General features: G+C 40.8%; 1 protein-coding gene across 1 annotated transcript in view; it reads left to right on the top strand.

The window, feature by feature from the left end:
- The window catches only part of ITGA2 (integrin subunit alpha 2), a 113,502-nt gene that overhangs the window by 94,045 nt on the left and 3,345 nt on the right, over positions 1 to 16,112 (top strand). The window contains exons 18-28 of the mRNA XM_027604360.2: positions 27 to 137; positions 713 to 795; positions 1,223 to 1,364; positions 2,510 to 2,602; positions 3,205 to 3,281; positions 3,365 to 3,448; positions 6,855 to 6,957; positions 8,689 to 8,799; positions 9,793 to 9,897; positions 11,967 to 12,080; positions 15,066 to 15,155. Of these exons, the coding sequence (XP_027460161.2) occupies positions 27 to 137; positions 713 to 795; positions 1,223 to 1,364; positions 2,510 to 2,602; positions 3,205 to 3,281; positions 3,365 to 3,448; positions 6,855 to 6,957; positions 8,689 to 8,799; positions 9,793 to 9,897; positions 11,967 to 12,080; positions 15,066 to 15,155 (1,113 nt within the window). The remainder of the gene's footprint in view (positions 1 to 26; positions 138 to 712; positions 796 to 1,222; positions 1,365 to 2,509; positions 2,603 to 3,204; positions 3,282 to 3,364; positions 3,449 to 6,854; positions 6,958 to 8,688; positions 8,800 to 9,792; positions 9,898 to 11,966; positions 12,081 to 15,065; positions 15,156 to 16,112) is intronic.

The raw sequence follows: 16,112 nt of genomic DNA, 5'->3' as shown, positions 1-16,112 counted from the left end.
GCCTCGCTGTGTCTGTGTGTGTTTAGAAGCCCTCTGACGTTGTCAACTCTTTGGATCTGTGTGTGAACATCAGTCTGGAAAACCCTGGCACCAGCCCCGCCCTTGAAGTCTACTCTGAGAAGGCCAAGGTCTTCAGTGTAAGTGCAGCTTGCCCTTCCTGGAATTCAGACTGGCTAAGAAAGCTTCATAGTTGCCGCAGTCGTGTTTGAAAGCTACCTAGGACATAACTTTTCAGCTGTTCGTCTTCCATGTGAAAATACTTGTATGTGCAAAATTCACCAGCATGCAAGTTCCATGAAGGGCAGGGATTTTTTATCTTCTTCACTGCTCTATTCCCAGCCCCTTGAGCAGTGCCTGGCCCACCATAGGTGTTCAATAAATATTTTTTGAAGAAATAAATAACCATAAAGTCAAACACCTTGTGCTTACCACCCACTTAAAAAATGTTACCAATACCTATGTCCTCTGCATCCCTCCCTACGTCCATCGCATCCACGTTCATCTTGCTCCCCCAGGCAAATCATCACCTTGCATTTTGCCTTTATTGATGCCTTTCTTCCTATGTTGCTAACCATGTATATATTCCTAAAATGTTGTTTAGCTTTGCATGGTTTTGAGCTTTATATAAATGGAATAATTCTACATGTATTCTTCCACAGTCTGGTTTTTAACTCAAGAGCAAATGTGTGGGATTGTTTTTCCTTTTTTGTAGATCCCTTTCTACAAAGACTGTGGGGATGATGGAGTTTGTATCTCGGATCTAGTTCTAGATGTCCAACAACTATCAGCCACTCAGTAAGTCTGCTCTTGAGCTCAGTGTAAAATGTAGAAATAAGACACGTTAGATCACTTTATTCAAGTGAATGTTTATGGAGACTTTTTTCTCTACAAAAGAAACATCCATAACTAATAAAGACCCTTAAAATCTGAATTTCAGTTTCTACCATCCATAAAGGAGTAAAACAGTAATAAATCTCAAACCATTTGTATTTGGGGTGTTTCCTCTCCCTGCAATGTAATGAAAATCAATGAAGAAGAAAATCTAATAGCATTGACTTATTTGTCATCTGCATCATTTTACTATGAAGATGGTTTATTAAACAACTTTCTCAGTCCTCCGAATCTAAAGAGTTTTATCTTCTTATTTTTTTAAAATGAGTGAAGTATTTGAACACCGGCCTTTTTAACCTTAATTTTCTCTCTCTTTTTTTCCTTTTAACAGAGATCAACTCTTTATTGTCAGCAACCAAAACAGAAGGTTAACATTTTCAATAACACTGAAAAACAAAAGGGAAAGTGCATACAACACTAGAATTGTTGTTGATTTTTCAGAAAACTTGTTTTTTGCTTCCTGGTCCATCCCGGTAGGTGACGACACTCCAGGCTCACCACTCTTGTGTTTCCTGCCTGACATTAGTGACCATCTTGCTCACACTCACATCCCCGTGTCCTGTGTGCTATCTGAAAAAGCATCTTACGCCTAAGTGCAATCAGTCCTAACTTTGGGGCTCCCAACTAGTTAAACCACATTATTTATACAACCTGGCTCTGTATCTAGACCAATTCTGCTTCACAGCTTGGTCAGTTTTTCCTCTGCCCTGAGACTTGGCCAGACACAACCATAACTCTTCTCAAGCCATCTGTGGGATGAGGCTGCCATGGTGCCGCACAGATGCTCCGAACTGCACTTGCTCTGAGAAGTTAGAGTCCCCTAGCACCCGGTCCAAGCTTTGTAACCACAAGTCTTGCTACTGCCAAGACGCTGCATTCCAGCGAGGTCAGTTAATCATGTTGACTTGATCACTATACCAGGAACACACTTGGCCATGAATGTCCCTCTGGCCCCTCCATTGCCACCAAGCAATGAAAGGGAGAGGAGGGAAAAGCTGAGATTTCCCAAATTCACTACTTGATAAAAGGATTAAAAATGGCTTCATCCAAGTTAAAGTCAACACGAACTTAACAGATTTAGTGTTCTAAATCTATTCTGACTTCTGTGTTTCAATTTCCTGTGCCAAATGGGAACTTCTTATTTTAAAGAGGAAAAAAAAAAAAAAACGAGAACTAAAAAAGATTCTTTAAATTATTTAAAATACAAACACCAACATACGATTTGCTTTCTTCTCTTGAAAGTACAAATTTCAAATATATTGAGAGAAGGGTATGTATTAAAGACAGCATTTCTAAATATTGGATTAAAGTTATTTTGTGCTTCTGAAATATAAGAACTATGATTTAAAGTTCTGGGGGAAAATTCCAGTATTTGACCTCACTTTTGGCTTATTGGGTGTCCTACTTAGCAATTAAAATAGAATAGCTACCTGGACAATATAAGTTTTTTGAGTCTTGGGGGACAATAAATTCATTGTGAACCAGCTTTCCTGCTAAAATGCCCATGTGGTTTATACATCCTTCAGCATGTATGTGCACACGCATGCATGCCCACACGTGTGCACACATACACACATGCACTCTACATATTGATCATTGTTTCCTTGGTCTCTTTCAGGTTGATGGGACAGAAGTAACATGCCAGATTGCTTCATCTCAGAAGACTGTTACCTGTGATGTTGGCTACCCTGCTTTGAAGAGGGAGCAACAGGTACAACTTGCATTTCATCCTCAAATCCACACTAGCCGCTCTTGGTACTAGTGTTCATTCACCACCATCCCATCTTCGTTGTTAGGTAACATGATTTGACAGGTGTCACAAACTGCATATTTACAGGAAGTTTTTAAAATATCTGAATGGTTTAAGTTATTAATAAAGGTGGGATTTTCTCCCATGCAATTCATTTCAAAAGCACATACAAGACGGAGAGTTTTTTTGTTTTTTTGGTTTTTTTTTTACTGAATACATTGACCAACACTGGTCAGAGTGCTGTATAGAGTCACAGCTATCCTGTGTTAACCCCTAGTGGGCAAATTTCACATTGGCACAGAACTTTCAAATTCTGAAAAGTAGCTATGCCTGTGATGTGAAGATCTGTACATGCGACTCGAAAGGTGTAGGCCCTCTAATTCTAAAGGTGAGGCATGCTAAATACAGCAAGGTGGATGAACAGATATTCTACAAGTTTGAAAGCTTAAGGCATATACAATTCAGAATCAAATTGGGGTGAGTTTGCTTTTCTGGGGAACTTTTTTTAATTGGTCCCTGAGTATGAACCATCCTAGATTAATGAACTTTAATTTTGTGTATAGGTGACTTTCACTATTAACTTTGACTTCAATCTTCAAAACCTTCAGAATCAGGCATCTGTCCATTTCCAAGCCTTAAGGTAAAACATAATGAAGCCATGAATTGATAATAGATGGGCTTTAATAATATTTCTAAGTAGTTTCCTAATGTCTGTTTCAATAGCGAAAGCCATGAAGAAAACAAGGCAGATAATTTGGTCAACTTCAAAATTCCTCTGCGGTATGATGCCGATATTCACATAACAAGGTAGGTGAAACACTGAGTAGCCTCTGGCCACTGATATCACTCGGTTTGTAACACGTTTGGTTCGTGACTAAAGAAATCCTCTTTATGTTCATTCTTAACTGGAAAATTTGAACTAAATATTTCCCCCTTGCCAACTAAAACAGAAGTCCAGGGACAAGTGTGTCCTTAGGAGAACCTTGAGTGACTATGTCGTTTATGAACTGAGAGCAACACCAGAAGAGCCAGCGGAGCAGCCCTTCTGCCACGTGTCGCAGGGAAAGACCTCTGCGGGCCTTCAGATGAGGTGCCCGCTTTCCCTAGGGGCCACAGCAGAACGCTTTGGGCCCTGAGGAGTTGCCACCACTTCCTTCTCCATGCCTGCTTCCTGCCATCCCCATGAGCTCACAAGCAATGCCCCATCCCTAAACACTTAAACCCCAAGCACAATGCTTTTGCACATAGTAGGTCCACCACAAATAGGAAATCTCATCACAGAAAATCAGCTTCTGGGTGGAAAATTCCTGACATAACCGATTAGGGGTTTCTTCCAACTGAGAGGAAACGAGGCATTTCCCAAAGGAAGTCATCTACGAAGAAATACTGTATTTATTCCCTTTTCTTGCCGGACCAGAGCAAGCATAGCTGAAAGCAGTGGCAAAATGATCCTGGTTGGTAGCAGCTATCTTGAACTGTTCAGAGGGGCAGGTGTCTTGAGAAGTGGCTAACACGTGGAACACCATAGGCACAAGTAGGGTGACGCATCACCTTAACTCCCCCTAAGAAGGGAAGCAGGTTCATGGGCGCAGACATGAGCACAGCTGTGCGGGTACGCAGGCTGAAGGCGATGTCCCGCTCCCAGCCTGGGAGCCAGAGTTCTCCAACTGGTGAGGTACGAAGGCAGCTTCCTAGCACACAGCAGTCATGCCTGGAAAATGCGCTGCAGTGTATTGCCAAGAAGCCAGGCCTCGCACAGTGTTTAGGGACAGCGGATTCCTCCAACTTGCCACATTGCCGCACCCCCTAAAAGCATGGAACACAGATCATGCAGTACGTCACTGAGCAAAAACAAAAAGGAAAATGTGTCATTATGTCAAGAGCATGAGACACATGAGCAAACATGAAAGAATGCTTCTGCAAACAGCAAAGGCAGAACAAAATATAGCCCAAGTCATCCATCCCTGAAAAATTAATCAGTAACTGCAGATTCCAAAAGGACCCGCAGTGCTCAAAGAACTGAAGACCAGTGCATCCAGAGAGGTTATTACCACAGCACCTGATTTTTTTTCTTCCTATCTACATTGATTCTTACCCTAAATGCTTTTTCTTAACACAGCCTTTATAGGATTCTAGTCTCACACCATGGCCAATTTTTCCAGATAGTTTAACATGAAATAAATATGATTGAAGTGGGACTTCACTTTCAGTAACATCTTAGCTCTGTATTTTTGTGATGGTAAACTGGATTTTAAGACCATCTGATGTTCTTTAAAATATACCAGAAAGTTTTTTTTACAAATTAATATGGAGAATTATATGTAAACACTAAAATGGCTCCTAATCCCACCACCCAGATAATTCCTCTTCATGTTTTTTTAAAGAAACCAAAAATCCAAACACTACAGAAAGACAATGAAAAGTGAAGTCATCCCTCCCACCTCCTCTGGAAATTCCATAGATGACTCAGCTATTTTTCAGAATACCTTCCACATGCGAGATTTGTCTGTCTACCAGGATCTACGCACATCACGTGCACACGCACCCGAATGGAATGATAAAACCCTTCTCTAACCTTGCTTTTTATGTAATCTTAGAGAAGTTTTTATATCAGGACATACAGATCTAACTTATCCTATGCCTGGCTGGATCATAATTTATGTAACCAGTTCACGATTTTTGCAGATTTATTTTGTTTAACCATCACAAGTACTGTAAAAAAAAATTTTTTTTTAAACTTTTTGAAAAAGTCCTACCCAATCATTTGGGTTCATTGTACTTTGATAAATGTACAGTTATACTGTGCAAATATTATGGGTGGAAATCGTGATAGAATTATTTTAAAAACAGGAGCCCCCTAAGCTTAGACAACTGCTTATAAATACACTGATCACCCACACTCACCTAACTTAAGGAAAACTTAAGTAACAAATGGGAAAATGTCAGATCACTTTAAACTGCAAAAGCAGAATATACTAACTTAGAAACTAACTTCTTAGGGGCTCACACAAAGGTCTTCTGGAAGGTAAAGGGAATAATTCATGCAAATACAGCCAGGCTTTCTGTTTCAAAGTCTAGTCAGTATTCCCATTTTCCATGTAAGGCTGACAAATCATTATTTCCTCTCATCTCCATAACCTTGACAAATGCCACATCTATTTGAGTCTCCTTGGACATATTTTCCTTTAGAGAATTTGGGAAAGTTTTAGGCATTAAAAAAAAAGACAGGAGTTCCATAAAGAAACCCAAAAACTATCTCAGAAAATGTCCAGTTCAAATTTCTTTTTAGGAAATAGAATCATCATCCTAGAATTAGGATACACTGCCCAGGGGAAAGAAATACTGCTTTTTGGACCCCTATGCCTGCTACCGAAGCCCCCACGGTCCCAGTGAGGTTAGCTTGGTTGGAATCCAGCCTTAGCCCCGGAAATGAGTGAAGAGGAGTGGGAAGGGTATCCAGTTATGTTCCAGTCTGAGCAGTCCTGTCGGGGTTCCTCTGACCTGGTCCTCCCTTCACTTGCAAACCTTAGTTGGCAACCCCAAACAAAGAGATCAAATCATCTGATACCTCTAAGTTTAGTCTAATGAAACCTCTGGGTCAGCCTTCATAAACGTGGTCTCTACACTAGTCATGGAAACAGATTGACCAACCTCAATTCAGACCAAAAACATTAGAGTTGGTTTGGAACTAGAAAAGGATAGGGAGAAGGAATAACAAGGAAAATGTATGCCCTATTTTACAGGCATCCGGTACAAAATACTGCAGGAGCTAAAACTCAATACCCTATCATTGCATTTCAGCCACCCAAGTGTAAAATCCTCTGGCTTATCAATCCATTCATCCGATCAACAAGGACCAAGTGTGCACTGCATTAGCACACCAGTCAGTGTAATAGCAATCTTGAGTTCTACCAGTTCTAAAGTAACACATTTGTACTTATTTTAGAAACCTTAAAACTTACCAGTTGTAGAACACAACATAGAACACAAAGAATCTTGTGGAAAGATCATGAAGGGATACGTTTTTAAAGGAATTTGTTTTTGTCTTGGAAACATTAGCCTATAAGTAGCATTTGTTTTCATTAGGTTTTTAGACCTAAATATAAACGTTTACTTGTAATATAAGCTAGAAGATATTTAAATAAAGGAAGTATTAAGCTTGGAGAACAACAGCAAAACTAAAATATTTGGCTTTACAAACATCATCCAACAGATCCACCAACATAAATTTTTATGAAGTCTCCTCAGATGAGAATGTTCCTTCTGTCGTGCACAGTTTTGAAGATATTGGTCCAAAATTCATCTTCTCCATTAAGGTTGGTCATAAGAATATATATAAGCTTGTCATAAGAATACTAAATTGGGGGGGGGGGGGATGAGACCAGGAAGAGAAGAAGTAAAAAGTTGAAATATACCAGTGGTTCTCAAACTTAAGCATGCATTAGAATCCCCTGGTGGGAACGTTAAGACACATGTCATGGGCTCCATTCTCCGAGTTTCTGATTCAGTCAGCTGTGGTGAGCCTAAAACTGCATTTCTGGGGCGCATGGGTGGCTCAGTCGTTGAAGGTCTGCCTTTGGCTCAGGTTATGATCCCAGGGTCTTGGGATCGAGCCCCACGTTGGGCTTCCTGCTCAGCGGGAGGCATGCTTCTCCCTCTGCCACTCCCTCCTGCTTGTGTTCCCTCTCTCGCTGTCTCTGTCAAATAAATAACATCTTTAAAAAATAAAAAAAATTAAAATGTGTGTTTCTAACAAGTTTCCGGGTGTTGCTGATGCTGCTGGTCCCAGCGCTATACTTTGAGAACCACTAGGACTTCCAAAAAGTAAACAGCTGAGCTTTGTGCATAGCTATGTATTCTGGGTAAAAAACTGATGTATTTTGAAAGCAAATGTTTAACATTAATCAAGGAAGTGTTAATATAATGGTATTACTGTGGGCAAAAGTCTCTGGAATATAATTAAAAAGCCAGTTTATCCTTGGAGACCACTTCTTCTTGAGAAGCCTACCATTTATACACAAATACCTTCAGTCAGTTTACATTAGCATTCATAAGCAATTATAATCTAAAGATTGTTATCAATTATAAAGAGAAATTTGTGAAAAATTGCCATTTTATAATAAATCATAGAAAATTTGAAAAGTAAAAAGAATTTAATTCCCAGGTTAGTTATAAGATTGGTAGGATTTTTATTCCTATTGTTATTTTCTTTTTAAGATTTTATTTTTGAGTAGTTTCTATACCCAGTGTGGGACTCAAACTCACAACCCCAAGATCCGGAGTTGTATGCTGTAATGACTGAGCCAGCCAGGTGCGCCCCATGGTTGTTATTTAAAATGTTTAATAGGGACTCCTGGGTGGCTCAGTCGTTAAGCGTCTGCCTTCAGCTCAGATCATGATCCCAGGGTCCTGGGATTGAGTCCTGCATCTGGCTCCTTGCTCATCGGAGAGCCTACTTCTCCCTCTGCCTGCCGCTCCCCCTGCTCGTGCTTGCGAGTGCGTGCGCATGCTCGCTCGCTCTCTGTCTCTCTCTCTCTCTCTCTCTATATATATATATCTGACAAATAAATCTTTAAAAAAATATTTAACAACCAGTAGGACATGAGCACTGGCCTATTAGATTCCCCACCAATGAGAACAAATGCTGTACCTGCACATACCCCCTAAGTTGCTGACTATTTTTATTTTACAAATGAGGAAAACTGAAGCATACAGAGGTCAGGTATCTTGCCCAAGCCACACTGCTTGTCAGGGGCAAAGTGGGACTTCAGCCCTGGTAGCCCAACTCAACATTAAGTGTTTTTAACCAACTTCTAAGTCACAAATTACTTACCAGTTCACATTATAGATGTTGAGATTCTCTGCGAAAAGGTGAGACACAGAGACCCACCCGAGTTTGACTCTAAAGTAACAAGACTTACTTCCAAATGGACTCAGTCTTACCACTTAATAGTTGCCCTCCATCAACACAGAGGTTATTGATCATTTTCTTTGCAACATGTGCATGATGTAGCAATAACTAGAATGTTTTCCTCCATATTATGCAGGTAACAACAGGGAGTGTTCCAGTAAGCATGGCATCTGTAATCATCCACATCCCTCAATACACCAAAGAAAAGAATCCACTGATGTACCTGACTGAGGTGCACACAGATCAGGTAAGGGCAACTGAATTGCCTATAAAAGTGTGCACTTTCATTATGGAAATACCCCCATGAGGTTAGGGTGATCATGTCTTGATATCGTACAGATGGAAAACTGAGAAGATAAATGCTATGCATCCTGAGTGCCAATTAACTAGCAGTCAGTTTCATATTAGAAGCAGGTTATTATATGGAAACAATTACAGATGGCAGAAATTATTGCTAAAGCTCGGTTTTGGCCAGGTGAAGATCTGACTTTGTCAGCGTCCTGCTTATGGAGACATTAGTTGACTGCCACTGTGGGAGACTAATTGGTCTACACAGCCGCAATTAGTAGCTGGTCTTTAAGATGCCTGCCTGGACTTTGACCTGGTAGTGACCAACCCTGGCTCCTTGTTTTTATCAGCTGGGTTTCCTGCCCAGGCTCAGGCCCACCCCCAGTCAGTTAAATCAGAATGTTGTTAATAAAAGCATTTTGACTTTCAAAAAAAAAAAAAAAAAGAATCTTCAGGGCAAAGGCTCTCGCACCAAAGATTCCTTAGAAGCCCCCACCCCCAGGTAGTTCTAATATGCAGCCCGGGTGGAGAAGCACTGTCAAGCCAAACCCCTTGACATGGGCTCAGCCTTCATCTGGCACTTAGAGCTGGCTCTCCGGTAGTGTTACTCCTGTGGTGTGCACAGGTGACGTCAGGAAATCAGTCTTAAAATGGTCCACAGAGAGCCCTGAATTCTGTCAGTCACAGTCTATTATTATTGCAAATGGTCTTGTTACGTATCAGGCTGTAAGAAAACCGGTACCACCCACACACCCCCAGTCGCATCAGGAGAATCTGAATACTTCCAGGTTTACGTGAATGGCTACAGGAAGCATGGCAGGGTCAGGGAGGTGAAAGAAGCCTAAAATCCCTCCCCCACCCCAACATGTGACCTCAGGACTTCCTAACATGTTAAAAGGAACATCAGAAATAATTTTGCTTCCTGAGACTGATTGGATGTCCTTCCTTACAGGCTGGTGACATCAGCTGTAATGCCGAAATAAATCCACTGAAAATAGGACACATGTCTCCTTCTGTGTCTTTCAAGAATGAAAATTTCCGGCACATAAAAGAATTGGTGAGGACAGGTTAATGGGATAACTATTTCTTTGGGTGATTCACTGTTTTACCTGGAAATCAAAGCACTTCTTTTCTATCACCTCATATTACAGAATTTTCTTGTTTTGGCTTTGATGGCCTGTATGAATCAAGATTTAGAAACTACACTCTCAAATCTAGGTTATTGGGATTATTACTTATGCCGGTAATATAAAATCCATGTATCAGATTTCATGAAATCAAAAGGATTCCACGTGAAACTACTGTGTTGTATCAGGCACTTTGTAAGCATTGTGAAGAGCTGTGAGGGATCTGCGCATGCACTTTGAAGGTGAAGCTCCTTACATCCCCCTTCCACATCATCACTGAGGTCTTATTTAGCTGCTAAAATGCCTCTCTGGCCACCCTTCTCGGTTTTCCAATATTTTATTATCTCCTGCTCCAGAGTGATGTGCCTTTCCTTGAGAAAGAGGCTAGTCTAGCATCTGGTATGATACTTGGCACATATTAAGAACTCAAATAGTAAACGTTTAGCAAACAGTAACCCTAAACAGACCGTAGTTCTCCTCTAAGAACAACACTGAAATTCTGGTTTTCATTTATTGAAATTGTTTTATTTTGTGACGGGTAGGGATGGGGGTACAGGAAAATAGAATGAAACAGTTTCTCTTTTATAGTGTAATTACAGTGTAAATATGGCTTAAATCGAAACAGTAGTACGTAAAAATGCCCAGGAGAAACTCATGTCAGGGTATGCCAAAATATACCTCTGAGCATTGTCCTTATTTTTGTGAAAATGTTTTGATTTTGTAAAAATGGCAACTGCTCACTATGAACAACATAAAACACAAAGAAATTAAAGTCCTCTAGAAGTCAAATTGCCAACCACTCAGTATTTAATGAACATCCATCTCTATAACTTTAAGTATTAATCCACATCTAGATAAATGTATCCTGTTACATAAATGGACCATGGCTACCTTTCTTTTTTTTTTAATTTTTTATTGTTATGTTAATCACCATACATTACATCATTAGTTTTTGATGTAGTGTTCCATGATTCATTGTTTGCGTATAACACCCAGTGCTCCATGCAGTACATGCCCTCTTTAATACCAATCACCAGGCTAACCCATCCCCCCACCCCCTCCCCTCTAGAACCCTCAGTTTGTTTCCCGGAGTCCATAGTCTCTCCTGGTTTGTCTCCCCCTCCGATTTCCCCCCCTTCATTCTTCCCCTCCTGCTATCTGTTTTTTTATACCTTTCTTTTAATAGGTTAATATATCATTGACTTTTTTTTAAGCAGACTTCATTTTTTAGAGCAGTTTTAGCTTCACAGCAAAACTGAGCGGAAGGTATAGAAATTTCCCAACTGCCTTTTGTGCCCCCACATGGGGGACAGCCTCCCCCACTCTCAAAATCCCCTTCCACATCAGACTGGTACAGCTGACGAACCTCACTGACACATCAGAATCACCGCAAGTCCACAGCTTACATTAGCATTCACTCTTAGATGTCGGACATTCTATGGATTTTCACAAATGTATAATGACCTGTATCCACAATTAGAGTATCATACAGAATCATTCCACTGCCTTAAAACTCTTCTGTTCATCCTTCTCTCCTCCCTAACCCTTGGCAGCCATAATTCTTTTACTGTCAACTTTTTTTTCATATACAGAATGCATTTTTATCAATTGTTTAATGATTAAACTGCACTGCATTTTGTGCATGTATATCCAATAATCTACCTAACTAGTACATAATGGATAAACACAAATTATTTCGTTTGGGGGGTGTTTTTAGTCTCAGAAATAGTAATGCAACAAACAGGTTTGATGTACTCTTCTCCGCACCACATTTCTGATTATCATCCATACAGATGGGAAATGGCTGGGCCAAAGGGCGTGCATTTTCTACCTTTCGAGCCTAGTGCCACAACCTCCTAAGAAGAGTTAGAAGGTTCAGGAGACTGCCTGTTTTCCTAGATCCTTCCCAGCACTGGGTTTTATCTATCTTTGTAAAATTTTAGCATTTACTTTTTTAAGCCCATACTCTTTCCTTTTACCATTGACTCCAACCTGAAAGAACTGCAGAGCTGCTTCATGTGGTAATGTTACCTGCTGGATGAAAGACCTTCAGGTCAAAGGAGAGTACTTCCTTAATGTATCAACCAGAATTTGGAACGGGACTTTTGCAGCAGTAAGTATAAGCTTTATTTGTTGGGCTTATCAATAGCAAGGATGCATAATGTTTCATTGTCAATAAATTCATACCCTTCAACAAAAGTAGCATCTGACTAACATCAGCAATGCCCAGATGACTCATAGCAATTTTACCCTGGAAGGCAATAGGCTTCTGATCCCTTTCCAAAGCTTGCCCAACCTGGTTATGCCTCAGAATCACCTGGGGTGCTTGTAAATCATCAGCTTCATAGATTCCATGCCCCCCTCCTACATTAGACTCTCTGGGATGTCAAGATCCTCTGTGCTGTCCTGGGCACAATGGGCCACCTGGTTTGTCTTCGTCCTCGTGCCCTTGATTTTTCTGCCTTCCTAGTCACTTTAACATGCCCAAATCAAAGTGCACATGTTCCTGTCTCCTTCCTTGAGCTCCCAGCTAATTGACTGATCTCAGCCCACCGGGTAGACTAGACGAATCCTGCCATGGAGCCACTCTGTTCTCGTTTTACCCTCTCTCTGGTGAAAGCCCAGTATACATATACCATTTTTTTTAAAGTCCTTCCCAGCTCATGAAAAGTTTGAAGAATATGTCAAAACAATGTCAGTGATTTTTCCATTTGGCAGGTGTGACTCTGCCATAATCATATCTGCTTTTAGCTGAGATTTCGGTAGCCAGAATCTCAGTCTGGCATGAAAAATAGGATAGACAGGGCTCCTTAAAGCTAACTACGTAAGTAGCTAGCTATTCATTTTATCGACACTGGCTCTGGTTGAGGCAGCAAAATAAAAATCAGTCTGAAACCTCCAGGGGTCCTCATGGCTCTTGTGTTTTTTGTTTTTTTAAACGAATAATGACTCGTCCAGGTGCTTACCAACCACAGTCCATTCCCTATTTTCTAACCATTTCATGATCTCTCCCACAACCCCATTTTCCCTGCTATGGAGTTTTAAGATTAGAGGACTAAGTTCCCTCCGAACTTATCCCTGGAACCAAAATATGAGCAATATTCTTGGATAAAGACATAATAAAAAGAGGAACAGTGAGAGGGAGGGGAACAGAGAAGTGGGAGAGTGTAGGAGTGAGGAACTGGGTTTTCCTCCTGCTTGCTTTTATTTTGTTGTTGGTTACATTTGCTTTCAAGCCTTTCAGACCCCTCTAAATCCTAGAAGATGGGAAGCATGCAGTGAATTAGACCACTGTCCCAGCTGATACAGTTTGGTGCCAGATTTCACCCATTGGTTCTTGTCTAAGCCTTGGATTTGAGGAACAAATGTTTTCCTTAGCAACCTTGCCAGCTGGGAAGGGAAACTGTTGCAAATCAAAATGCAATCATGCTGGCTCTGTAAAAAGCCATTTGGGTTTTCTTGAGTTTCTTTAAAACTACATTATTTTAACTGTAAGACTTTTAAAAGTACCCTCCCAAACGTTGTTAGGAGCAGCAGTCTCATTTCTGGGAGCAAATTTCTGAAGAAGTATATTTACGCTTTTTCAGTGGTTATGGATGAGCTGAAAAACCCCGTGAGAGTGTCTGTCGAGTCCCACACATCTTCCTCCTCCATGAAAAGGTCAAATGTTTATTCCCACCTTGTTTTCAGCTATTTCAACAGTCAAAGGGATGTTCTCTGGCCACCTAGGAGATCCAGTCTGAAATACAAATCTCATTTCCTGTAGTAGAGTCCATTAGCATACTGCCTTTCACCCTTTTTCTGATGCACTGCAAGTAGACATTTCCCTAATTTCGTTACAAAGTGATTGCTCAGGCCTCTGCATCAGTGGCACGGCTGGCTGCGGTTTGTAAGGCAGAGCCTTGTGAGCGCTAGCAGGTGTATTACTTCACTCTCCCAGGTTCGTGTGGTGTAGCTACCCCAGTCAACAGGATATCGTGTGCACGGCTGTGCAAAGGGGCAGGCTTGGGAGGGCAGATCATTGTTGTGAAGAAATTCTTTTTAGTCTACAGGGACTCTGAAACCAGCATCATTTAAATGCTATTTTTCTTTTTAAAAGAGACCATTATCAATACTGTGAATGTTTCCCCAATAATGTGTGCTTAAGACATGAGGGATCAGGCTTCACTTCTGATGCAATCTTCCATCTTGAGAAAATTAAAACTAATCATACTAAGCCGGGGGAAAGGAAATAAATTGCTCACTTTTTGGATATGCATTCTTTTTCTGGCTCCCAGATATAATTTAGCAAATCACCTCATGAAGTATGTTGAAATATGTGCCTTGGTAACCAGAAAAACTGAATCCTAGTAGCCAGAGCATAGGAAGGCAGTTCTAAATCTGGGCATTGTATGCTATTTCAAAGTAAGCATCAGTCCCAACATTTGCATTAGAGAAAAAACAAAATACACATCAATAATGTATCCATTGAAAAATCATTTTTCTCTAAGTAGGTCCAGGAATACGGGTAAAGTTATTTCATATTACATGGTTACTAGTAACAGCATAAAATGTGTCCTTCCTATATGCCTGTCCCAAATCCAGTATTTTATACAAACACTTAGAAACCTGAAATTATTACTCATTATGTAGCTTGACAAAAGGTTCAGGGTGTCTGCTGCTGACATGCATGGTCAAGTTTAAGTGTACTTTTACTGTTTTTATTCTGATTTTCCATTCCATTATTTGACTTATTCAGGTAAATATATAAACTCAAGCTTGCAATTTTCCCTCATGATGAAAACTTCATAAAGTTTTTAAAAATCTGAACCATGATCTTTCCCAATTAAAAACTGCTGATGCCTGAACTTCACCCCCACTCCCAAGATTTGGTTTAATTTGCTATTGTGGCCCAGGTATCCACATGTTTTCAGTTCCCCAGCTGCTTCCCATGTGCGGTCCTACACATATCACCGATTTAGGAACATAAGATTCTTGGGGCTTCATAGGAGCCCTTTGCTCTTGTCATTTTCCACAAGGAAATAAATAATAAACATGCCAAAGTTGTGTGTGTGAACTTCTGCTAGGATAAAACCTATTCTTTATTCTTATGTTCCAGTCAACTTTCCAGACCGTACAGCTGAGCGCATCTGCAGAAATTGACACCTATAACCCTCAGATATATGTGATTGAAGAAAACACAGTCACGGTGAGCACATCCTGTCACCCCAGCGGGCACTAGTCTCTGATAGGCCTTCCTTTCTGAAAACTTAAGAATAGTGGCTCTTCTCACCTACACGTCTGTACAAGTTTCTTAGTGAAACTCTAAAAACCTAAGTTTATTACGTTAGGCTTATTGGCAAAGTTGTTTGCTACTTTACTCTAAAATGTTCAGTGATATGCTCGCCCTCCACACTCCCCGACGGCCCCCATCCCGTGTTGGCGAAGCTGCATCAGAAGGGACAGTCCACTGCGAGGCACAACAAAAGGGGCTCCTGCTGTTTGCGGCTCCCTAATCCAGGCCTCAAGCAGCTCTTCCTTTCTCTTCTTGCTTTCACAGCACAGTCTACATCTTAGGCTATGACATTCAAGTCAGGCTTATTTGAATCACATATTTTATTTTATTGTTTAAAGAGAAGTGCTTAAGTAGGCTTAAGGCATTTATTAGAGGGTTGGGGGGGTTTGTTTTTGTTTTTTAGTATTCCTTATAGCTAGATACCGGCACTGTGTGAAGTGTCCATTCATGAGTTCTTATACTCTAGAAAACTATGAATGTTCCCCTTGACTTAAAAAAAAAAAAGTCTTACGAAGAAATGTACTTTCAGAGGAAACAAAGGCTCACTGTTCCAAGGGCTGGCACAGGACAACTTTCCTTTGCAGTGAACCTCTGGTTGGAATAGGCCATATTTAGATATAGTGGGACTTCCAAGCTCAGCTAATTTGCTGGCTGAGCATTTTCCTCCCAATGCTTTTGTTAACAAATGGAAGCCCCCGTTTAAGACTCTGCCCCAAAACCAGCCTGGCAGCTGGTCTCAGTCCACTGTTGTAGCCATTAAAAAGCCAGCGGCCCTGTGAACTCTGGACCTCTCTCAATCCTTGAGAGTAGGGCTCACAGCACTGGTGGCCCACTCTGGTCCCAGGAGAAAGGATTCCAAGAAAGGATGCT

The sequence above is a fragment of the Zalophus californianus genome, chromosome 5 (assembly GCF_009762305.2).
Source record: "Zalophus californianus isolate mZalCal1 chromosome 5, mZalCal1.pri.v2, whole genome shotgun sequence".
In the NCBI taxonomy this organism is placed as follows: domain Eukaryota; kingdom Metazoa; phylum Chordata; class Mammalia; order Carnivora; family Otariidae; genus Zalophus; species Zalophus californianus.
This window is presented reverse-complemented; position numbering and strand designations above follow the sequence as displayed.